Source organism: Erinaceus europaeus, chromosome 4, assembly GCF_950295315.1.
Source record: "Erinaceus europaeus chromosome 4, mEriEur2.1, whole genome shotgun sequence".
Lineage (NCBI taxonomy): Eukaryota > Metazoa > Chordata > Mammalia > Eulipotyphla > Erinaceidae > Erinaceus > Erinaceus europaeus.
Window position 1 is genome coordinate 34354761 of NC_080165.1, and position 26544 is coordinate 34381304.

Genomic DNA, 26544 nt, shown 5'->3' on the forward strand with positions numbered 1-26544 from the left:
AGCGCTCCAGCGGGCGCAGCCACGCCCACACCGCGCCACTGCGCACGCGCACACGCAAAGGCGGAAGTGCACTGCGCGGATACGCGAGTGACCGGCGGGGAGCCGACGGTCGTGGCGAACTGTGCGGGGCCGGAGGTGAGGGCGGGCGGGATCGGGCTCCCTTCCGGGGCCACGCGGGCGCCAGTGGCCGTGTGGGCCCGGGCTCTCCTTCTGGAGAGCTGACACCGCCTGTTTTCTTCTCTGAACACTGGGTGGGGAGGAGGGCGGCTTTCTTGTGAGGAGCTGGGCTCTGCGTTTAAGAGGGTGGAGGAATTGGCCCCGCCGGTCCGCATTTACGTCTGTCTGTCTGTTGTCTGTATGCCTTGGGGCACCGAATTCTCACACCCGGGTAGGTGGGGGCGTGGGAGCAGGCCTGCAGCGGAGGCCACCCAGGCCACCCTATTTCCGGGCCGCGCACGGTTCCGGGAGGGACTGTAAGGTCCCTGAAGTCCAAATCCCTCCTGAAACACCGGCCCTGCGCCTGTGCGGTTCCGGATCCGAGCCCTCACTCCCCACCTTTCGGACTCAGCCAGGAGGTGGGAGGGACGGACAGCTGGTGCCTGACCTGCCTTTACCTGAGGAGTCAAGGGGCCTGATGCCCAGGGTTTTATTAGTTTGATAAACGGATCCGTAAGTTAATTGCGATAGTTTGGGGTCTCAGGAGAAAAAGCCTGCAGCAGCCCTTAACAGTAATTTAGACAGCTAGTATTTGTCCTTGATTTATTTTTTGATTGAAAATATTTTACTTTATTATTGGGTAGAGACAGAAATTGAGAGGGAGAGACACATGCAGCACTGTTTCGTTGCTCCGGAAGCCCCCTCCTCCCCCAGCAGGTGGAGACTTGAACCCTGAGCTTGTGCACTGTAATGTGTGTACTCTACCAGGTGCTTCACCGTCCAACCCCTGTGCTTAGATTCAATATCAATCTTAGTTTTGACTTTCTCTGGAAAAAGAATATCGGAAAAATAAAGATTTCTTTAACTTTGTGACATAATGTAGGGATACACAAGCTAGTATTATCGTGTAAGTAAGGAAAAGTTGAAACAGGCAGCTCTAAACCTGGGCGAGAAAAATAGCTGATAGGTGATAGGGTTTGTTTTTCTTTAGCTTGTGACTACACACATACACACACACACACACACACACGAAGAATATCTAGACTTCAGATAATCTAGATATAACAGCAAGATTCTTTTGTCGACACTGAACATAATAAAATATGGGACTATTTATGTAGGTTGCTCACACAGTAATGATTTTTTTCTTTTTAAATCTTTCATGGGAGAATGTTTGCTAAGAACTTTACAGAGTTTGACTGCAGTGGGTTATGTTAAGTCAATCTTGTCACCATTTACATATAGATTTCAGTATGTGCTAGTTAGTTGCTTGTAACAAAAATGGAGTACGGCTGTAGACATCACCTTTTTGTCCCAGAGGTTACTGAGAAATTGTAAAGCAGAATGTCTTGTCACTTAATTTGAAAACTGATTTTAACCTTTGGTTTTTCTGCCTATACGACAAAGACATGAATCTAGCTGCTTAGAATGTTGGTCAGTGCTATCATTGAATGTCTGAAATGGAAAGTGTTTTTGAACAGAGTTCTACTGGATAGCAGACCTCTCTGTATCTTCTCTGCCCATCACTGTCTAACTCATTAAACTGTATTCTCAATGCAGGGCTGTCAAGGACAGACTTTCTTGTGCCGGTGCCTCAAGGAAACAAAGGAAATAAATTTATTTCTGACTTTATTTTACATGTTTTGCCAGACATCTCAGTAGAGATAGCAATATTTGGACACAGTTATCCAAAAAAAAGTGACAGTGATGGAAAGGTTTAGCTGGGCTGGTAGAAGTGCCAGCAGTTACAAAGTGTTGAAAAGGGGCATAATAAATCTTGATTAAATGATGTTTGCTAAAGTGTAATAGAGTCCTTCCTTTAATAGCTTACACTGTGTTATGACGAATATTCTTTGAAAGTAACGTTCAAAAAAGCCTGAATAATTGCAGATCAGTATTTGTTCTAAGAGGTGCAAAGGAGGAATCCCAAAAAGGAAAAAGTTATAAAAAGAGTAGACTAGTCATCTAGGCAAGAGAAAAGGGCTGCTTGCTGGCAGGGAGGGAAACAGAGTTAGTTTGTTTTTGCTTATAAATTCAATAGGATTAACAGTGAGATACAGAATGTGAGATAATGAAGAGACTTCAGGGTAACTTCCAGACTTTTCACTTGGTATCACTAGTGAGCCTAGGTATATAGGAAGAACAGGTTAGTCAACACCCATGTTCAGCGGGGAAGCAATTACAGAAGCCAGACCTTCCACCTTCTGCATCCCACAATGACCTTGGGCCCATACTCCCAGAAGGATAAAGAATAGGAAAGCTATCAGGGGAGGGGATGGGACACAGAGATCTGGTGGTGGGAATTGTGTGGAGTTGTACCCCCTCTTATCCTATGGCTTTGTCAATGTTTCCTTTTTATAAAATAAAAAAGAAGTGGGGTGGGGGATGAGCATCGGCTTCCACATCAGCCATCCCGAATATCCAGTGTGCTTCTCTGTTGCATGCCTTTCCATCTTCCTGATGAAATTCTAAAATATTGGGAGGGGGAGACTCTTACTAGGAATACTTAGACTTAGGGGAGAAGAAAAAAAATCGCCATTAACAATAGAATAAAAATCACTAAAGTCTATAAATACAGAAAAGTCACAGGGTGTATACTCAGTAGTACTACTCAGCAGTTAACTGTATAATGTGTCTTGGATGTATAAATGGATGGGATTGGAAGCGATTCTGATTGGTGAAGTAAGGAAGGAAATGAAGAACAACTCATTCCACTCATAAGTAGAATGGAGAAATTAAAGCCCATTGAAACACATGAACTTCATCATTGTAACTGAAACTTTGTACCTGTTGAAGCACAGCTCTTCAGACTTCCCTGAAACCAAGAGATACAACTGTAAAGCATACTGTCCTTTCTGTAGTCTCTAATAAATCTTGGCTTTTAAGTAACTTAACACTTATTTGTATCTTAAAACATCATTCGTGACTATATTTTATAATCGTCTTTGTATTTGAAGGAGTATCACTTGTCCGTTAAGATTTTTTCCCTGTAATTAAAGATTGACTTACATGCAGATCTTATAGTTGAACCTTATATTCTTACTATATATAAGGATATATAGAGACATATTTACTTCTCTAATGAATTCAGGACTAAATTACATTTAATTTGTAGCTGTGGAAATAAGAACAGTGTTTAACTTTGCGAGATATTGGTGTTTGAAGCATAGAGACAGGTTTTGGTTGATTAGAACACTGAGTCAGGAAATTAATATATTTATATCCAGAGAATGAAACTTAAACTGTGCCCTTGTTTGTTTGTTTGTTTGTTTTTGATACTACATGCTGATGCACATAAAATTCACCATCTGCAGACTGGTTCTACATTATTTTTTTAGTATATTGAGAGATTCAGAATGGTAGAGAGCTCCACAGGGCTGTGGGGCTTCTTGTGTTGGAGCTCCATGACTGTATTGTATTATTTTTAAAATGTGATTTGCTATATTATTTCAAACCTAGTACTGTAATCTAGATGGTATGCCTGAATTGTTTATTTCCTTCTCTAGGATTTGGCTTACCAACCATAAGACTGAAGAAAGGACTGAAAACCAACAAAGATAACTTTGGAAGCACTGAATGTGGCAAAATAAGAGAGATGGATCTCAAGTTCAACAACTCCAGGAAATACATTTCTATTACTGTCCCATCCAAAACACAAGCAATGTCACCACACATAAAGTCAATAGATGACATTATAGTACTTGGGATTAATCTCAGCAGATTTAACAAACTTACTCAGTTTTTCATATGTGTTGCTGGAGTTTTTGTATTTTACCTAATTTATGGCTACATACAGGTAAAGAAAAGTTTTCTTATTTATGATCTACTTTAAAATACTTGAGGTCAACATGAGCACTAATAGTTTGGTCCAAGATGTGTTCGCCATATAAGATGCCAGTTTATTTATAAATATGAGTTTTTCTAGTATGGAAACATAAGGGCTTCCTTGAAGTATTTATTAAAGCCAGCTAGATACTTCGTCTGGGAGGGTCTCTGTTTTACAACAGCACTGAGGGGCAATTTGGTGCTGTGTTATCTCGCCATTTGTTTCTGTCTCTCTGGATTTGAAAATGTCAGCCTGGAGGGGTGAGGTACTGGCAACAACAGGAAGAAAAAAAGTAAATTTACTGAAAACAAGGTTCATTTTAGGGTTAAATGTGACAAGTGCAGAAAAAGTGAACAGAGATACTCTTTTTTGTTTGTTTGTTTATTTTTAAAGTTTTTTTTTCCTTTATTCCCTTTTGTTGCCCTTGTTGTTTTATTGTTGTAGTTATTATTGTTGTTATTGATGTCATCATTGTTGGCTAGGACAAAGAGAAGTGGAAAGGGGGGAAGACAGAGGGGGAGAGAAAGACACCTGCAGACCTACTTCACCGCCTGTGAAGCGACTCCCCTGCAGGTGGGGAGCCAAGGGGCTCGAACTGTGATCCTTATGCCTGTCCTTGAGCTTTAGCACCACCTGTGCTTAACCGCTGTGCTACCGCCCGATTCCCCCTTTTAAGATACTCTTAAAAATTAAAATTAGGTGGTCCAGTGGCAGTGCACCTGGTTGAGCACACAAGTTACAATGTGCAAGGACCCAGGTTGGAGATCCCCAGTCCCCACCTGCAGTGGGCAAGCTTTGCCAAGTGGTGAAGCAGTGCTGCAGGTTTCTCTGTCTCTCCCCCTTTCTATCTTCCCCTTCCCTCTCCATTTCTGGCTATTTTTATTCTAATAGATAAAAATAATAATAAAAAAGTTAAAATTATGAACATAAAATTTAAAGTTATTTTAACAAAGTTATGATGATTTCAGCCACTACTAGGTTTTCGAAGCATAGATTTAAAATTTGGAAATGAACCCTTCATTGTGATTGAATGCTAACAAAAGCCATATTCTGATTCACTCTGATTCTTAACTCAATGATCAGGATATTTTGCATTTTCCTCCCAGGGTACTACATCAACTTGTAATACTGAAATGATTCTTTTTCTTTAAAGTATGTGTTATATGCTCATACTTTTAGTTTCTTCTAAAACTAGCTTCGCCAAACCTTTTTTTTCTTTGACTTTTGCCTATGCAAAACATTTATAACATTGCCACAGTTTTTCATATTCGAATTGCATTCTGGAATAATTGTGTGCATTTGACCAGTAGCAAATTTCAAAAGACAAAGGCAGAGACAGGATGGATATTATAAAAAATAATAAAGTACATATAAAGTTTAATTTACTCAGTTAAACCACATAATCTGTTGTACAAGATTGTCAAAATTAGTCCAGAGAAACATCTCACAGCATAAGACTTGCATGTCTGTAGCCCTGGAGTACCAAAGTTCAATCCCCACAATCATAACTGAGTTTTGTTCTGTGGCCTTTATCGTAAAACTAAATAAATCTTCAGGGCCAGGCAGTGGCACACCTGGTTAAGCACACACATTACAGTGCACAAGGTCCCAGGTTCAAGCCCCTGGTCCCCGTCTATAGGGGGAAAGCTTCACAAGTGGTGAAGCAGGGATGCAAGTGTCTATCTTCCTCTCTCTCTATCTCCCCCACTCCTCTCAATTTCTCTCTATCTCTATCCAATAATAAATAAAAATTAAAAAATTAATCTTCTAAAATGTTTAAAGATTTCTGAAATACAATATTAATTATCTCTCTGAACTATTACTATAAAAATACAGGTCTGGCTTTTTACTTATAATGAAATACACTTCTTATGTAAGTGGTACATAAGTGTAAGTGCTATCTATATAAGTGGTACATATAAGTACATAAGTGGTACATATAAGTACATAAGTGGTTTAATCAAACACCTTTCTTTCATTTGGGTCAGTTCTTTTCATTCAGTTCTTTTCCAAAGGAAAAGTTATCTCTCCTAGTTATCTTTCCTAGTTACCTCTTTTTTGTTTTTCTGTTAATTTTTTTTCTGTCTGGACATCTAGTGTCATTTCTGTGGAAAGGTCACTTAATTTCATCACTGAGAAGTCTCCTAGTTTTAATGTTTTGTTATTGTTCGTTGTTGGAGATGAGTCTTGATTTCTTAAAACATTGTGCTTATAAGATTTTATTGTGAGGTACTTGTTCTGCCCCTTGAACTTAACATTATTTATGTATCTTTTGACAGGAATTAATATTTTCATTGGAGGGTTTTAAGCCCTATGGTTGGTACCTTACTTTAGTGCAGTTTGCATTTTATTCCATATTTGGCCTAATAGAACTTCAGTTTATTCAGGACAAAAGAAGAAGGTAGGTGGTATGATCTTGTTTTTTTAATAGTTCAGCTAGTAGTATTGGGTTGTCAGAAAAGTCATGACAGTTTTTGCTTAGCAAAACAGAAAAATGCATCATGGCTTTACTGACAACCCAATAGTTGTTAAACTTTTTTGTTTCATCTTAGAGGCATCTGAAGTACTGATAGATTATACATGAATTGTACATTCCCCATTAATAAACAATATCGAATACCCAGTAACTATTATCAATATAATCATCTTATTAAAATATTAAATATAATATTTTCATTGTACACTGAATAAAATGGTCTCATCAAGTATAATGTTTATCAATTTTTTTAAATGTAGTTTAGGTTTATCTTAATTGTAAGATGTATCTTCTGATAAAAAGAGAAAGTATTCACATGTACATAAATGTGTCTTTATAAAATTATTGAAGTAGATGTAATACTATAAGATTTTATTGGTCTTATCATCACAGTAGTGAAAAAAAAGCCAATATCTGTTTATACCTCTTTTATTATATATATAGAGTATTGTCTCATCTTGGAGAATATATCTCACTTAATATATTTATAATATGGGAGTCGGGCGTTATCACAGCCGGTTAGGCGCACGTGTCGCAAAGCTCAAGGACCAGCATAAGGATCCCGGTTTGAGCCCCCGGCTCCCCACCTGCAGGGTAGTCGCTTCAGAGGCGGTGAAGAAGGTTTGCAGGTGTCTATCTATCTCCCCCCCATGTCTTCTCTTCCTCTCTTCATTTATCTCTGTCCTATCCAACAACGACATCAATAATAACTACAACAATGAAACAAGGGCAACAAAAAGGAATATATACTTAAATATATATATATTTTTAATACGTCTATAATGACCAGTAGCTGAGACTACATTTTTAGACATTAGAGAAATTTCAGAGCATTCTTTCCCATCAAAATCAAAAGACTAAAGAGCTTGGAAATACTTTGAAATATTTTTGTGGCATGTGGAACAAAATACCATAAAAACCAAGTTTTTTGTAACAGGAAGTGATTAGAAATTTGAAACTAACATTCTCTTTTTTTTTAAACATGCATGTATATCTAATAGAAAATTAATGAAGCTGACAGATCTAGATTATGTAGGGTTCTGTAAATAGATTTTATGAGACAGGAGAGTCTTGGCAGCCATCATTTCTTAGATACTTCTCATTTATAACACAAGACTTTTCCCTTTGGCTAACTTGATAGTGCTAAAAATCAGTATGAAACAAAATGGAATAAGTACATCAATGTACTGAACAGATTAAGCATATATTCATATTTATTTGCTTATTTTTAAAAAAATGTCTAGCAAAACAAAGTTTTTTAATTTCCAGTACATATAGTCACCTTAATTTTTTTTTTCAGGAATGATTTTTCTATAGGAAAGTATGTATGACTCCTCCCTGACATCCTACCTAGGTATAATCATGACTCAAATGAAAGAATTTGACAAAGTCTATTTACGCATCGATATGTTGTTCTCCACTTCTTTTTTAAAAATATTTATTTATTTCCTTTTTGTTGCCCTTGTTGTTTTTATTGTTGTAGTTATTATTGTTGTTGATCTCGTCGTTGTTGGATAGGATAGAGAGAAATGGAGAGAGGAGGAGAAGACAGAGAGGGGCAGAGAAAGACACCTGCAGACCTGCTTCACTGCTTGTGAAGCAACTCCCCTGCAGGTGGGGAGCCAGGGGCTCGAACTGGGATCCTTATGCCAGTCCTTGCGCTTTGCGCCATGTGTGCTTAACCCGCTGTGCTACTGCTCGACTCCCTGTTCTCCACCGCTTTACAGAACTTTATTTTTGTTAAGAGATTGAAAGTCATTACTAGTGTCCTAATAGAATCCAGTGTACTTTCTTTTCCCACACTGCCAGGTTTCATTCAAACCTTTGGGAACTACCTTTCTGTCATATCAGACCCTAATCTGTGAATATTTCATGTATATTTTGGTGCAATTTAAGTGTAATAAGATACTATAATACCACCATTCTGTCTTCATTGATATCAATGTTTAATCCTTTAATGTAAATAAAAAGTTTTTTCACAGTTACTTTTTTCTTTTAATACTTTTGATGTAAGGCAACTAAAATTTTGCATGATTTACATCTGTAGATTGCAGTTTCTTCAGGGGGTCTGATTTACCTCTCAACCTCTCTGTAATAGCAATAAATTCCTTGAATGATGCTAGTAAAAATGTTTGAGTGAAATGTCCTTTTTATTTTCATACTCTGATGCTCAGCAAGGCCTAGCCATAGGTGATAAAACAGAAAGTAATTAAATGTGTTTATCAAGACTAAACCTGCTGATTCATTGCCTACAATAAACTACTAGGCCTTGATTGCTTATAAAGTAAAAAAATCTAATGCTGTATTTCTTAAATAAAAAATGATATGAAGATGATGCATCTTCCAACTGTTACATTTTAACTGTTGTATTGAGCTGAGGAGTTGACTCAAGGCATATTTATTTTAGCCTTTAAACCAAGTGTCAGTAACACACATAAAAATAAAATCATTTGTATATGACTTAAACATTTTTTATTCCCATATTTATATGAATATCCATGTACTTGAAAGAATAGGATTTGGAGTAAAAAAACAAGGGCTTGAACCTTATATTAACTCTGTCAAAATTCCAGGGAATTGACTTAAAGTGATTCTCAGTTTTAATTTGAGGATCAAGCATGGTTATTATACAGTGAAGCGCATTATAAACTTTAATACTCTTAAGTATACAGCTTGTTACTTTTCATCAAAGATTATTTTGAAACTTTACTGTTTTAAGAGATGTTGACAAAAAAATTTAAAAGTAAACAGTATTAAGTAAAACAATGAATGAAAATTCTAGCAGCAAGAAGGTGAAATCTTATTCTCCGTACCTTTGAGGAAACAGGCCCGAGGTGAGCTGGTGTTCTCATGGAATCACTCAGCTTTTGATTTCAGATGGAACCTTTTAAATTTAGATCCAATTTTTCAGACAGTTTTCTCTCCCCTGAAGTGATACTACTTTCTAGTTAGCCCTTGTGGGTTTTCTGGCTTGAATATTTTCTTTCTAGCTGCGATTTGAAATTATCTGTGAGGAAATCTTGACTGCTGTGACTCATATCAACCCATCCCCTTCTATGACGAATCCCCTTGGGGGTACGACCTGTGGACAGCATAAAAGTCAGCTTCTGTACATTGATGGAGTAGCATGTACCTACAGGCATACCTGTTCTCATTGAATTTTAAAAGTTGACTGCTGTACTAGTAATTAAGAAGGCATGTCTCGAAGTTGAAAAGTAAATAGTAATGATGACACATTTTAATTTTTTTTAAGTAAGTTATTTTATCTTCTATCTAGCCATATAAAAAACATAGAGAAAATTTGTTGTCTTGAGTACACATGTACACAAATTCCCAAATGTGAACTAGATCTAACTATGTAGTATAATCTAATTTTGCCAATAATACTTCATGTGTTGATCATACTTATGTGCAAGATTACCATCTTACATTTTTAACTTCTCAAAGGTACACCAACTCACAATACTGAAAAATTCAAAATTCTGAAGGTGCCAAACTGAAAATCTCTGCAAAATCCAGATAGGCCCCAAAGATGACTCTGACTTCTCATCTCAAAGCTATTCATTATAACACTAGAAAACAGTTAAAAGTGAATCAAAATATTGTAGTAAAAAATTATGTCATGAGTGTTAAACCATCTTGTACTTTTACCAGAGAAATTCTGCTCTGGTTCTTCTAACAGAAGAGGTGTATATTATTTTTCCTAATGCTAGATGAACAATTTAGAAATTAAAAATTCATTAAGGTACCTTTTACTATTTTAAAAGTCAATATATTTTTTAATGTTTATTTATTCCCTTTTGCTGCCCTTGTTTTATTGTTCTAATTGATATCATTGTTGCTGGATAGGACAGAGAGAAATAGAGAGAGAAGGGGAAGATAGACACCTGCAGACCTGCTTCACTGCCTGTGAAGCGACTCTCCTGCAGGTGAGGAGCTGGGGGCTCGAACCGGGATCCTTATGCTAGTCCTTGCGCTTTGTGCCAATGTGCACTTAACCCGAAAAGTCAATATTTTTAATAAACTTTTTTTTTCTAAACTAGTCATTCTATGTTGCCAGAACTACTATTAAAAAAAACCTTTACTACGTATTCTTTAGTAAGAATCTTACAATCATATTCAACTTTTTCACATGTTTGGGAGTCAGTTACAACTAAGGGTAAATTCTTATTTTTACCAGCTTTGTTTTATATAATTAAACATAGTTATAACTTTGAGAATAGTGATATATATACATATATATATATATATATCAGTATTTCTAGGCTATTAGGTTAGAAAATTAAGTCTAGACATTTACACTTGTAGACACATTATCTTAAAAGAATCGGGTCCCAAATGAAGATTTTAAAAATTGTCTTTTACAGAATACCAGGAAAAACCTACATGATAATAGCTTTTCTAACTGTGGGTACTATGGGGTTATCAAACACTTCCTTGGGCTACCTGAATTACCCTACCCAAGTCATCTTCAAGTGCTGCAAATTGATTCCTGTTATGCTAGGAGGAGTTTTTATTCAAGGTACAGTAATAATATATTTTCATATTGCTTGAAATTAATAAGCTGTGTCACCACATCTAGCATTAGGAAAATAATTAACCTTAAAAGTATTTTAATGAATATTCTGAATATTATAGAAATTCTGAGTGTTATGGATATGAAAATAAGGTGCTGTGAAATCATTTTTATACCTAAGTGTCTGAAATCAGCAACTTAAAGCTCATATCTTATTTATTTATTTTTTTATCTGTACTCTACTCTGCTTGCAGAAAAGCTGAATTCATATGTTAAGAACCTAGCTCAGGGTCTGGGAAGACAGGACAGTGCTTATGCAAAAGACTTTGATGCCTGAGGCTCCAGGGTCCCAGATTCCGTCTCCAGCACCACCATAAGCCAGAGCTGAGCAATGCTCTGTTATTTCTCTCTGGATCTTTCTACATATCTCTTCTCAAAATAAAAATAAAGTAAAAAAGACAAAAAATAAATAGCTTAACAATACCCAGAAAGTTCTACTCTGCTTGCATTATATAAATGAATAAGTTATAGCTCCACTTGAGCAGAACGATTTAAAAAATAAATAAATGAAATAAAATTCTGCTGGCTTCTTGATTTACCAGAGCCCCTACAAAGCTATGTGGGACTAGGAGTGAATGGGGAAACAGTGACTACTCAGTAGCCAGGCAAGTTTGTGGTGTTCCTGCAGCTGTTATGAGGAAAGCTTATCTTTTTATCAAAAGTTTCTATATTACTGAGCTTCCTAAGCAACCTAGATCGTTTTAAAATTAGATACTCCTCCTCCCCCCCCCCCAAAAAAAAACTTTTAAAAGAACTGTCAAACTTTATATGTCAGTGATTTCACATCTAATTTCAGGATAATTGTCCACACGGTAAAAAGCATTGAAAATCAGCAGGTCTCCACCTGCAGAGGGACGCTTCATGAGTGGTGGAGCAGGTCTGCAGGTATCTCTTTCTCTCTCCCTATCTCCCCTCCTCTCTCAATTTATCTCTGTCCTATCTAATAAAATGGAATAAATGGGGAAAAAAAAAGTCAACAGAACATCAGTAATATTCCTTTATAGTTCTTACAGGGGCCAGGTGGTGGCGCACCTGGTTGAGCGCACATGTTATAGTTCTTACAAATAATGACAGTAGTTTCATTAGTTAAATGTGTTCAGTGGGTAAAGTAAATAATCCACACCAACCTAGGAGTATGTTATTTACAAACTTAAACAGTAGTATAGCTAGTATAGCCTGAGTTATTCCTCATGTCACTTTCTAAACATATAAACTACAAAAAAATTAGGACCTTCTATTACACAGAAGAAGCATTAATTCTAGCAAACCTATTAAATGGTCAGATTCCCTCAGTGACATAACATAAAGCAGGATCTCATGTTACCTGTAAGGACACATTGGTGTTCATGGATAATTTTCACAATTCCTATGACTGTCTTATGTCTTGATATAAGTGTTACTCAAGTTTTTGATACTGGATATAAAAAGACATCCCTGGAGATCTAAAACTGTGAAGTAACTGTTTACAAATGAAGCTGACTTATTTTATTTTACACAGGAAAACGCTACAATATTGCAGATGTGTCTGCTGCAATGTGCATGAGCCTTGGCCTTATATGGTTCACCCTGGCTGACAGCAGCATTGCACCAAATTTCAACCTGACAGGTAAAGAATCTGTATCCCTACTTTTTATAGGTTTTGTTTTATTTATTTATTTATTTATTTATTTATTTATTTACTGGCTTAGAATGAGAACTTTTTGATAGGATTTTAGTTGACCATTTATAATGTCCATGATTCTCCTCTCTAACAAAGCTTTTGGACTGTTCATACAAAATGTAACTTAAAAATTTTATAATTCTGGAATTGGAACATTTGTTTTTAGTACTTTCATTTTTTAAGAATAAATTGCCTAGTCTAAATCCCCACTTACCAAGAACATAACAGATTAATTTCCTATAGATTGAAATGAACATTATGAGTTGTAAAAGAATCATCATAGTAATTATTTTTGCTTCCATTTTTTTGAAATCTATGCATTTACTTTTCACTGTTTTAACTAACAAGTTTATTCTGGACTTTAATCACACTATCAAATACAAATACAGTTATAATCTAGATTTTCTACCATAAGCATCTTTCCTAGAGTATGTCAGGCAAAAATCTTTTAAGTCAGTTTTATATATTTTTTTCACAAGCTGAATAGATAAGAATAGAAAATATGTTGGAGCAATTGCTTATTACATATATAGTACTGTGACTCTTAAACTACTGAAAGAGTTTTACTCCTCCAGTGTCCTAACACTGTTAATCTCCTAGCATGATGCATGTGAGCAAGTGAAGAGTACAAAAGTGTAAGAGAAAATTGAGTATTGCATAAAGAAGAAAATCATTTACATCAAGTTCACTATTAGAATAAAATATTCTCTTAGTAGTTGTTAGCTGACCTTCCTTACTAACCTTGTTAACCAGCTCATGGATTTACATGTAGACACTTTAGTCTCTCAGAGTAACCCTAAATCAACCATAAGGTTCTGCTCTGCTCTCCCAGTTTTTATCTTAGAAGTGCAAATGATCATTATTTTAATGAGTTTTACTCTGTGAATGCCTTCAATTGCAGATGTTTCTGATATGGCTTAGATTTTTCAAGAGTGCTTGGTTTTCATGTCAGTAACTTTAAAAGAAAAAATCATATTTGAAAACTGAGGGAATTGACACTTATAATTATGAAAAAGCTATTATAGAGACACAGAACTTGCAATCAGAGACATGATTGCAAATTCTGTTAAGTCTCTTAAAAATCTGTTCTTGGTAAATTGTCAGGCCTTCCTCCTCCTGCCCTGTAGACTAGGTTCTAGTACTAGCTAGCTTACTGCACACAAAAGGTCAGGGATGGAATGAGATGATGGCATAGTGACTTTGAAAGCACATGAATCTCATTGAGAGGGTGGGATGATGAAGGTATAGTAATGCTAGAAGAGCTGACCCTGCAGTGGTTTTGTACATCTCACTGTCAACCTAAGTGCTAGCCCATTCTGAGTTTCATGAATTTAGCTAGCAGAGTGGTGCACCAAAAGCATGCTGGGCCCATCTGTTTGTATCATCATCATCATCATCATCAACAACAACAACTACTACTGCCACCACTACTTCTATTATTATTTTGACCAGAGTACTGCTCAGTTCTGCTCTGACCAGTGGTGGTTCTGGGGATCAAACCTGGGACATCTCACCTGAAGGTCCTGTGCACATTGCTGCACTGTCTTTCCAGGCTGTTGTCATTTTTTTGAGAGTTAGAACCTAACTACACAGAAGAATTGATGAGCACTTAGCCCAATCAACTATCTGTGAGTTCCTTATCTAAAGCATAACTCCCTTCAGAATTATTTCAGATAGACACAAATAAAACATTAAGAGTATAAAGTGAGTATACCAGAATTTGCTTTTTCAAATCAGTCACAGTCTTTGAACTACTCCTCTTGAATACAGTTCAGATATTTTCATGTTGCTGCCATTGTTCAGTACAGTTTCGGGGTGACTTTTAATAGTCTTTCTAGAGCAAAGACATTCTTTGTAGGGTTGTCAGTAATAGTGTGTCTTTTTCTTTCTAGGACAGATTTTATATTTGAAACAAGTAAAAGCATTCAGAATGAAGTTTGGTGAATAAAAATGTGTGGTTTAGGTAATAACTACTAAAGTTAGATAATAAAAACTCAAATGAAGAATATGAAAACTTGACATTTGTAAACTGACTCAAAGTGCATTCAAACGTACAACTATTTATCAACTCTTGTGGCTGCATAGACATTAGAAAGCAAGATTTGCTTCGTTCCCATCAGACTCATGCATGTCGCAAAGACTGCTCATTCTGTAAAGCACTAATTAGAAACAGTGTTCTTGATACTGGTAGTCAATAGTCTAACACTCTAGTAGACATGCACATTTATATGAGTGTGTGGAGTTCCAGATTTGTCTGTGCCAGTTACGCAGTGGCTAAAATATTACTTAAACTGGAGAAGTGAGTATGAAGATAGAACTGAGTTTTTTTGTTGTTTTTTTGTTTTGTTTTTGTTTTTGCTTCCAGGGTTATTGCAGGGGTTCAGTGCCTACACCACGAATCCACTGCTCCTGGCGACCATTTTTTCCATTGTTGTTGCTATTGTTGGGTAGGAAAGAGAGAAATTGAGAGGGGAGTGAAAAGTAGACACCTACAGTCCTACTTCACTGATTGCAAAGTGACCCCCCCCTCACACAGGTGCAAAGCAGGGGGCTAGAACCAGGATCCTTGCACTGACCCTTGAATTTCACACTATGAGCATTAAACCTGGTATGTTACCGCCCAGCCTCCAATTGAACTGTTTTTGAAAACTAAGTTAATTGAAGCAATTTGACAAGTAGCTCCCTAGTGAGTTAGTGAGTGAAACAACTGAAAATATTAGTGGGTCTTGTAGTCTTGTATAAATATAAAAGGATTCTGCACCCCAGTAGATTCTGAAGTTCTTAAGCATTTGGTGTCTCTCTTAACAAAAGCACTTGGTAATTATATGGAATAAGTGTGGGGAATATGACTTATATAAAAGAAAAGGTAGATAATTTCTTAGGAATCCTACTCAAAGATAGGATATTAGCAACTGCATGCATTTGTATGTAGTGTAAATTAAACATTTTAATAATATATGTATTTTAATGATACTCTTCTCAATCTGACTTTTTTTTTCAGTTAGCTAGCTGATTAGCCACCAATCCCAGTAAACCATCTAAGAAATCCTTTTTGTTTAGTACAGAATTCTTTTCAAACAGGATTTTTTTTTTAAGCATAGCTATTCGACATATTAATGAAACACAATAGTGGTGACAGCATCAACCAACCTTTTTTCTTTTAGTTACATGTGTTTTGCTTTTTTTTTTTTAATACCATTACTTTATACCTGTTAGAACTAGCTATGGATAAAAATATTTAAATGTTCTGAACAAATAAGACTTAAGATCTTATTTTGATTTTTAGCCCAGTTAAATCTGATCAGCCTTATTATCTCGCATATGTTTAAATAAGGGGGTTATTTTTTTCTTACTCCTTCCTGAAGGTGTGATCCTTATTTCCCTGGCACTCTGTGCAGATGCTGTCATTGGAAATGTTCAAGAAAAAGCTATGAAACTGCATAGTGCTTCTAATTCAGAAATGGTAAATATTAATTCTTCAGAGCTTTATCTTCACTTCAGACTCGAAATTATAATTACAGACTTATATTAATGAAAAACTTATGGTATTGAAGATCGTGTTGTATTTTTAAACTAGTTTTTTTCACCATTATTTTCATAAAACTAGTGCAGTCATTTAAGACAGTAAAATGGTAAAAATAGCACTCAGATACTACTCATTTAATTGTAACATTTGATAAATTTGCTCTCATTCATTTACAGAGGTTTTTTTCCTTTTTTTTTTTTACATTTTAAAAAATCTTCTGGGGACTGGGCAGTGGCACACCTCGTAGAATACAAATGTTATAATGTGCAAGGGCCTCAGTTCAAGTCCCTAGTCCCTACCTGCAAAGGGGAAAGTTTCAGAAGTGGTGAAACAATGCTACAAGTCTCTCTCCACCACCACTTATCCTTCTTTCTTTTAATTGCCACCAGGGTTATCCCTGGGACTCAGTGCTGGCACTATCCCAGAGACCAACTTTTCTTCTTTTTTGCCCCTTTCTATTTTATTTGATAAAACAGAGAGAAGTTGAAAGAGGAGGGCAAGATAGAGAGGGAAAGAGAAAGACAGACACCTCCACACCTGCTTTATCGTCCCTTCAGGAGGCAAGTAGGGGACTCAAGCTAAGGTTCTTGAGCATGGTAATGTGTGAGCTTGACTGAGTGAACCACTACCTGGCCCCCTCTTTCTCCCTCTTTACCTCTCCCATTTCTCTATTAATTTCTCTCTGTCTCTATCTAAAATTAAATATATAATAATAATAATTATCATTATCAGAGCACTGCACAGCTCTGCTTTATGCTGGTGCCAGGGATTGAGCCTGGGGCCATTGAGCTTCAGGCATGGAAGTCTTTGCATAACCATTATGCTATGTCCCTCACCCAAAATATATGTATATATTTTTTAATTGTCTGTTACTTCATGTTTTTCCTCTTCTTGTTGGATTTTCTACTTGAAAGTTTGCAGTTGTTTATCCCCCAGATAAACAATAAATCCCATTAGTGTTGTGATTGGTATGGCGTTGGTGTATAAATTAAAAAAAAAATCATGTATACATTTTTTCAATCCAGGGTATAACTTTTCCTGTATAAAAGTGTTTTTTATGTCCCTTAGATCTGAAAATTTTCCTCATAGAATTCCAGCTTATTTCTTAGTGGAAAGTATTGTTAGAGGTATCTTTTGTTCTTTATACAGATAATGTCTTTCTTCCAGTATATCTTCTGATTTGATTGCATGTGTACATAGGAAGATTGTGTGTGTGTGTGTGTGTGTGTGTGTGTGTGTGTGTGTGTGTGTGTGTGTGTGTGTATTAACTTGATAGCAAATCACAGTCTAGATAGATGGAGCACCCTATAGTCAATATGTGCAGGACTAGTCCTTCCTATTACTCCTAACAGTCAGGACATCTGTAAATAGTCATTAGGAATATGGCAACTTGAATGTGCATCAGGAGTTTCCCTGGTCCTTATCACCACTCTCCCCAGTTAAGATCATTATCAGTATAGGTGGTCAAAAAATTAATAGTAGTTAAAACCTAGGCTCTGGACTGAAGTCACCACATCCTAGTTCAATCTTACTTAAGAAAAATGACTTACTGTCCCGAAGTCTTAGTTTTCACATTTGCAGACTGGAGAATGATGATTGCCTAGCTCTTAAATTGGCTATGAGAAAAAAATGGAATAATCTATATAATTTATTATTAGCACAGTAACATTTAGAGGATATTTAAGTTTGATGCTGATGCTCATTATGCTTATGAAGAGTAAAATAAACTAGGATAGGAAGACTGGAAGTTGGGAAATTATGCAACAGTATATCTCATACTATATAATATTTATATCTCATACTATATATTTAAGGTTTTCATGGTTACTGAGTGACTCTAAAGTTTTTCACTTTGTTTATGTTTTATAAACCCAAACATAAAAATTTGGTATGAATTTAGTAACTAGACTGGGCAAAAAAAAAAAAAGAGCCTAAGTAACTATATATGAAAGAATCAATGCTGTTGTATTTTATATTAAAATGAGGTAGAGAATTACAAGCATTACTAGCCATTACTTATGGAAAGCTAGACCATGCTAAGACAATGTTTCTAGATGTTTTGTTCCACAGATTTAAGTGAATAAATTAATTGAATCATATGTTAAAAGACCATTTTTCATCTTTAGCTTGATAACACTTTTTTCACTTTATTTTTTATCTACCCTAGGTTTTATATTCGTATTCAATTGGCTTTGTGTATATTTTATTGGGGTTGACATGCACTAGTGGATTAGGCCCTGCAGTAACATTTTGTTCAAAGGTAAACACTAATCACATTATTTAAGTAAACATCTTTTATGGCTCTGTATTCTTCTTATTAAAAAAATCCTATTTTCTTGTAATTTGATAACTCCTCTGATATAATGTGTGTGTCAGAAGTTATTTCAGAAATGAAATGATTTCTACTTAAATTTATTTTGTCTTTTCTATATACCCTGTAAGTTTAATTTTTAAGCTATTCATAATGTAGAAGTTGGGATTTTTAATTTCATCATTATTTTTTCCATTAAATCAGAACTAAATAAGAGTCTTTGCTTGACTGCGTTGTTGAATGGGTTATTACTGCTCAAGAAGTTGATTAAAATCTGTAATTTTATTTCATTGGTAACACCCCAGGGTTTGTTTAGCATTTTTCTAACAGGTATTTTTTAAATGTTGCAGAATCCCATTCGAACCTACGGCTATGCTTTCCTTTTTTCCCTCACTGGGTATTTTGGCATCTCCTTTGTTCTGGCTTTGATTAAAATTTTTGGAGCACTTCTTGCTGTAACAGGTAAGAGAATATATTTGCTTAGACCATGGTTGGAGAACATCCAGACCACAGGCCATACAGCCTTCAAAACTTGGTCTGCCCCTTCCAAGGGAGCCGCCACAGATGGACTTGGAATTCAATGAATCTAGGAGCATTTTTCATAAAAACATTAAGTGATAATATTTATTCATTTGCTTGTTTGTTTACTTATTGCCACCAGAGTTACCACTAGGGCTTGCTTCTAGCACAGTGTATCTACCACTCCCAGTGGCCAATTCTTTTTTCTTTTTGACAGATATAGAGAGAATTGAAAGGAGAGGAGATAGGGAGAGAGAAAGAGAGAGGCCTGCGGGCTGGGAAAGTAGTAAATAAACTCTGCATGCCTGAGGCCCCAAGGTCCCAGATTCAGTCCCTCATACCACCATAAGCCAGTGCTGAGCAGGGTCAGGGTTATGGTAAAAGAGAGAGGCAGAGACAGAGAGACACCTGCAACAGTGCTTACTGCTTTTGAAGCTTCCCCCGTGCACATGGGGAGTGGTGGCTTGAGCCCATGTCTTTACACATGGTAACATGCGCTATATGGAATACACCTCCACCCAGCCCGCAAAGTGCTGATTTTTTGTTATTACTAGTGTGTTATAAAAGTACAAGATTACAATGTATAGTTCCACACCACACCCACCACCAGAGTTCTGTATACCTACCCTCCCACTGCCCAATTATAACCACCATAGTTCTCACAAGTCTTAGAAACAGTTTCCTTGCTTCTGTTTTTTTTCTCTCTTTCTTTTCTTTCTTTTTTTTTCCCCAAGCTTAGGTATATCTAATCTCTGAGTAAAACCATCTGGTAGTTATCCTTTATTTTATTTTGCTAAGCATAATTACCTCCAGCTCCATCCATTTTATCCCAAAGAACACAATATCATCTTTTTTATTACAGAGTAGTATTCTGTGGACTATATATCCATATATCCCATAACTTCTCTAGCCAGTCATCTGTTGATGGGCTTTTAGGTTGCTTTCACTCTTTGGCTGGTATGCATAATGCAGCTATGAACATAGGGATGCCTGTGTCTCCTCGAATTATTGTTTGGATAAATGCCTAAGAGTGGTATTGCTAGGTTATAAGGCAATTCCAGTTTTATTTGTATAAGAACTCTCCATACAGTCTTCCAAAGGGGCTGCACCAGTTTACATTCCCACCAGCAATGTAGCAGAGTTCCTCTTTCTCCACAACCTCTCTAACACCTGTCACTTTCTGGTTTGTTGATGGTATCTCGGCCAAATGCTAATTTTTAAATTGATAATTTTGTATGGCCTGTGAATGATGTTACAAATATCCAAATTGCCCTTGGCAGAGTTTTCCCACTCCTGGATTAGACTATGAAGTAAAAATTTAAACCTTCACTTAAGTTTTTTTCCAGAAGTAGGGACAGCATATAATCTTCACTTAAAAGACATGCTGGGGGGTCAGGCGGTAGCACAGCGGGTTAAGCACACATGGCATGAAGCGCAAGAACCAGCGTAAGGATCCCGGTTTGAGCCCCCGGCTCTCCACCTGCAGGGGAGTCACTTCACAGGCGGTGAAGCAGGTCTGCAGGTGTCTATCTTTCTCTCCCCCTCTGTCTCCCCTCCTCTATTTCTCTCTGTCCTAGCCAACAACAAAAGGAAAAACAAAACAAAAATAAAAATAAAAAATAAGCCTCCAGGAGCAGTGGATTCGTGGTGCAGGCACCGAGCCCCAGCAATAACCCTGGAGGCCAAAAAAAAAAAAAAAGACATACTGTATTTCCTTATTTCCTTTATCTCTTAGCCTACAATATTTCTTTTAAAAGCTGGTGAAAGTAATGATTGATCTTATTAATTTACTTAAAATTTTGATTTTTAAATAAGATGTTTACATTAATATAAGTAGTGGCTTGAATGCATTAAAAGAACTTGTTCTTACCACGTATGTTGGGATGAATACTTTCAGAGAACACTATTGCCTTAAATTGGCTTTTTTTCTTTTTTTCTTTTTTTTTTTTTCTTCCAGGGATATTGCTGGGGCTGAGTGCCTGCACCATGAATCCACTATTCCTGGAGGCCATTCCCCCCCCTTTTTTTATTGCCCTTGTTGTAGCCTTGTTGTGGTTATGATTGTTATTGTTGTCATTCGTTGTTGGATAGGGCAGAGAGAAATGGAGAGAGGAAGGGAATACAGAGGGGAAGAGAAAGACAGACACCTGCAGACCTGCTTTACTGCCTATGAAGTGACTCCCCTGTAGGTGGGGAGCCGGGCGCTTGAACCAGGATCCTTATGCTGGTCCTTGTGCTTTGTGCCACATGTGCTTAACCCGCTACGCTACTTTCTGACCCCCTTAAATTGGCTTTTATTTATGACTGAAGTTCCCATGTTGCTGAACTGGAAATCTAACGAGTATATTTCAAAAAAATCTATAGACCAGGGCTGGGGAACATAAAACTTCAGGCCATATATGGGCCCACAAATTCATTTGGTCTGGCTTTGCTTTTTTATAGTATCAGTAAGTGCTAGTTTTTAAACTGATAATTTTGTATGACTGCAGATGTTATAAATACCCAAATGGATGTTGGCAGAAAAGAGATTCCCGGGCCTACCTAGACCTCCCATTTGCTTGTCTTCAAGGATGTCAGCCGCACTAGGTTCTGGCTCACTGATAATTATGATGGATTTGGTCTATACTGGGGTTTGTTTGGCATGTTTGAGGAGTGGGGTTGTATTTATCCATCTTTGGAGGAAAGAGGGAACCAGTGACTCTTTCCTTTCCATGCGAAGCTGCTCTTGAACCCCCCCATATGGAGAGAACCCTGGAGGTCAGAAGTGGAGGCAGTGTAACATATAGTAAGAATGCTGGTTTGAGAACCTCTGCCGGCTCTGTCCTATGGACTGTGATCTAGAGAGTTCATTTCTCCATTCCCCTATTTAATTTCTTCTTACGAGAAGTGACTGGATTGGATTTAATCACTCCATCAGATACCTATAGGTTTTGTATTCGTAATAGTCACATACACTCATCATTTTCCTGATGTTCATTTTTATGGTTTTAGGGAATTTCTTATTTTAATACATAGAATGGATCAGTGAATCAATGAATGAATCAGTGAATGAATACCCCTGCTTATAAAAGTTTATTTGCCTCCTAATTTTATTCGCTCATACGTGATTCTCCTTTGTAAATCTTTCATCCTTGATGATAAATAGAGGGAAATCAATTATAGATCAGACCAAGTCTATAGCTTTTCAAGGACTCTCATGTTTATCAAGGATTGACTCAGGGAAATAGCTCTTTGGGTGGAGAGCAGGGCTTGCATAGCTGAGATCCTAAATTCAATCCCAGGCAAGCAACATGCCAGAATCATATTCTGGTTCTCTCCAGTCTCCTCCTTTTTCTTCTCCTCCCTACCCCCCCAATCCTCCTTCTCTTCCTCTTTTGTTTTTCCTCTCTCCCTCCTCCTCCCCTCTTTCTCATTAAATAGACAACCCTTAAAAAATTGTTTGAAAGAAAGATTGCAACTTATGCAGGGGTTCAATTTTTCCTGCCAGATAATAACTTCAGTAAGGGCTGGCTATAAATTGGTTTCTATTGATTGAGCCCTGTAGTTGTATGAAGATGCAGCCTTTATCTTAAAGAAGCCTGCAGGTTTATTTCTCACATAAAGAAATTACAGAGGGTGTCTGTAATGGTTGACAGCAAGCATGTACATGACTATTACTGTGCACCAGATGCCATCCTAAATATTTTAGATATAGTGTTCATTTTAATCTCTCAATAATCCCATGTTATAGTCACTATTAGTGTCGTTTACACATGAGTAAACTGAGGCACAAACTGGGTAAGTTACCGTTCCCAGTAGTCAATGAGCTAGTAAGGCAATCAGGATTCCACTCAAGGCAGTCTGACTCTGGGCCTGTGCTCCTAGTCCCTGTGCTGTACGCCTCCTCTCTGGCTGATGGTTTCACGTTCCTCAGGAGTTTCCTGCTCTGGCCTTTCCACCCTTATTCCAGGTATTGAAACAGAAAAGAGAAAGACATGCTTTTCTCTTTATGGTAACTTCTTGCAGACAATACTTCTCAAGTTTCATCAGCCAAAACCTGGTAAAGTGACCATGCCTAACTGTAGGAGAACTTGGAAACTATCCCCAGCAAAAAAAAAAAAAAGATTTCCTTTTACTTAAGTAGAAGAAAAAAATAGACTTGGGTAATCCAGCCATAATGTGATTGATTCCAGAAGAGTTTCTTAAATATTAAATGTCTGGAACTATAGAGCATGTGTATAGAAGAATAAGTAAAGCATTGGATGCATTGGATCGACCTTCCCGTGGGGCATCCCGTGAGTACCCATTCATTGGGGAAACTAACGATCCTTCCTAGCCAACTGAATCCACATGGATCCCAGTCACTTTCAAAGCCAGCAACAAGCAGCTCCTGACAGCTTTCAAGCTGTTGGTCCTGCTCTTCGAGTCCTCCAACTTAATGTTGAGGGGCTGTCCTTCGCCAAACACGTTATCTTCGTCCACCCTGTTCAACGCTTGACGTCTCGTCATCCAATCTGTCTCCTACGCCTACACTGAACTTCTCTGTTCCAGACTCTTGGAAACAGAGTTGGCAGTCAGCTGAGGTAAAGAACAAACACCTCATCGCAGACCCCTGCAAGCGTCAACCCGGCTTTGACCTAGCACGTTATGATTGGGCCCTCCTCAATCGCTATGGAACAGGCCATGGCCGGTGCGCCGCTATGTTCCATTGCTGGGGAGCCGGAGACGACCCGAACTGCCCCTGCGGCTACAGACAGACTATGACCCATATAGTCAACGACTGCCACCTCTCCAGATTCAAAGGAGGTCTCGAAACTTTACATCAGGCTCAACCTGACGCTGTTGACTGGCTACGGAAGAAGGGCAAACGCTAGAAGAAGAAGTAAAGCAAGAAACTATTAACTATACAGTGTACTGGGAAGATAAAAGTGGACTGTGCAAATGATGGAAGGTACTAATAGAGACACATTTCTACTTTTCCTGGTAGGACCAGGAAGAGGGTTTCAGACTTAAAAAAACTTCACATATAGGCAAGTAAAATACATGCTTGTTAGCAGAATTGTAAAGACTACTGAGTTGTCATCAGAGATTGTCACTGATATTAGTGACAATATTTATTATGTCCTTCAGATGACTGCTTTAGAGGACTAGGTTTCCAAAGCTAAAGGGATATGCCTGTCAAACTCAGTAATCAGTCTTAGTGATTACATACACGTTGCCATAATGCTATGGTGCCATCAACTACGTACAGTAGTGATCCTTTACGTCTTAACTGTCTAAGATAATATCGGCCCCCATTAAACTGTGCACTCCATGCTAAAGTGATAGGCTTGTTTATTTTCTGCTTTACGTTAAGCTCCTTGCATTTATAGATGGGGGATATTTGTTGTATCAATGATTTAAAAAATATATCAAGGTAGTAAGTATAATCTAAACTAAACCAATCTTTCTCTCCCTACAGTGACAACAGGAAGGAAAGCAATGACCATTGTCCTTTCATTTATAGTCTTTTCAAAACCATTCACATTTCAGTAAGTATCCTTTAATTCAGGTTTCTCACTATAGCTTCTATTTTCACATCCTTATATAACAGTACTTTGAACTTTCTTACTTTTTTTTTTTTGCAGTATTATTTCAGTATTATAAAGTAATGGTTTTTCCCTTTCTGTAAGAATGAAAAATGAGTGTGGAGAGATAATCCACCAGATAGAGTATGTCCCTTACCATACACAAGACACAAGTTCAGGCCCTGGCACTACATAATGTTGGAGGAAGCTCTGGCACTAGCCCCTCTACACTTCTCCCCTCTGCAGTTGTCCTCCATTCTATCTGAATGGAAAAGAAAGCCTGAGAGTGCTGGAGCAGCACATGTGCGAGCCCCCACTAGCGCAAGCAAGAGAGAGGGAGGGTAGGAAGGGTCACTTCACTGTGAATCCTAACTTGTCAATGCCTTCTCCTCCAGAAATGTATAGAATTAACTTGAAGAAACCATCTTGTACACTTCGGTTGCCTAACCATTGCCAATATAACCCTGATTCCTGTTTAAAATAATGTGAGTGATATGTTGAGATAAAATGCAAACATGTCTGGCTCTCCTTGCAAAAGATTTGACATAGAGAAGTATTCTATAAGCTGTCCCCTAATGACAAAAACTTTAGTTTTCTGTTTGTGAATGCGCTTATTTTTATCTTTACTGTCTAGTACATATTTAAAACCATTAAGTTAATTATTAAGAAGGTTAAAACCTAGAAGTTATTAATGTATAAGCTTAAAGGTAGCCACCAAAAATTCCTATAAAAGTGTCACTCACTTTTTCTATAAATTAGTTCTTTTTGCATGTACAAGGTAAATATCATAGTAATCTATGCCACTTCCCCTACTTTCTTATGCATGTGCCACTTTTTATGTCTTTATCATCTACTCAACTGGGATAACTAATTGTACTGATGAATTGCTTTCCCAGGATAGTTACAGGAAAGTTTATATGCCTCCATTTTTCAATTATACTCTTAAAACATTTAGTTGGCATCGAATTTTGAATATGTTCTATCTTTAAAATGTAAATAAAATATATTTTTAAATGTTTTATTAGTGAATTGGTACTGGTTTATATTCTGTAGAGTTATATGACTTGAGGTGTATAGTTTCACATCACATCAACCACTAAAATTCTGTGCCACTGAATACATTTGACATTAAGTAAAATGTTTCTCTTTATGTATGTACATATATAAACATATTTAAGATTAATCGGAACTAAAAAACAGAGTGTCTTTATTATAACTCTATGCTTGTAGACCTCCAATATTAGTAGCTTTATATTTTTTACAGAATTACTAGCACTTACCCACACTCTGTGGTTACCAATAAATCACCACTTTAATACTGATCTTTCCTTATTCTTTCTCTTAGGTATGTGTGGTCTGGTTTGTTAGTTGTCTTCGGTATATTTCTCAATGTTTACAGCAAAAATATGGATAAAATAAGACTGCCATCATTCTACAACCTGATAAACAAAACAATGGAAGTGAGAAAGTCAAGGACATTGGCACAGAATGTATAAGTACATTTCCATCTGAGTAACAATGAAACTCCTAAGGAGCAGTCATCAACTAACTTTCCAAAAGGACTATTATGAAAACCAAAGGATCTGAAGGTGTGCTGTCCATTTTGGATAAATTGTGTAGGAAATCTTCCTTTTCTTCAAAGAAAAGGTTAAGCTTTTCAATCAAGAGAACCCCATCTGCACACCTAGGAATAATATGTTTAATATGGAGGACTGTGATTTTTAGCTGTTTGCTGAAAATTTTTCTAGAAATGGACCATGTTGCAAGACTAGTTGCATAGCATTATGATATATCAAGGAAATTGATATATACTCCAGCAGACTGTTTTATTTTCATTCCATTTTGTTGATGTTATTTAAATTGATTCTCTGTTATAAGAGTAAAATAATTATTTAAAGTCTAGAGACAATAATTTCATTATAAATAAAATTATTCTGACTTTTTTAAA

At 36.9% G+C, this 26544-nt stretch overlaps 1 protein-coding gene across 5 annotated transcripts; it reads left to right on the forward strand.

Annotated features, from left to right (window-relative positions):
• SLC35B3 (solute carrier family 35 member B3) lies at window positions 1-26544 on the forward strand. 5 transcript variants are annotated; one of them, XM_060189191.1, is made up of 12 exons: window positions 1-135; window positions 3663-3952; window positions 6262-6383; window positions 10826-10980; window positions 12533-12640; window positions 15231-15302; window positions 16093-16157; window positions 18388-18480; window positions 18882-18993; window positions 21770-21835; window positions 24491-24560; window positions 25942-26544. In XM_060189191.1, exons 2-12 carry the CDS (start codon window positions 3752-3754, stop codon window positions 26090-26092), a joined length of 1215 nt encoding a protein of 404 aa, XP_060045174.1. In that variant the 5' UTR covers window positions 1-135; window positions 3663-3751; the 3' UTR covers window positions 26093-26544. The 5 variants fall into 5 exon arrangements, with proteins under 5 accessions (XP_060045174.1, XP_060045170.1, XP_060045171.1 ...); XM_060189187.1 differs by lacking the exons at window positions 1-135; window positions 21770-21835 and adding exons at window positions 286-388; window positions 22915-22999; XM_060189188.1 differs by lacking the exons at window positions 1-135; window positions 15231-15302 and adding an exon at window positions 296-388.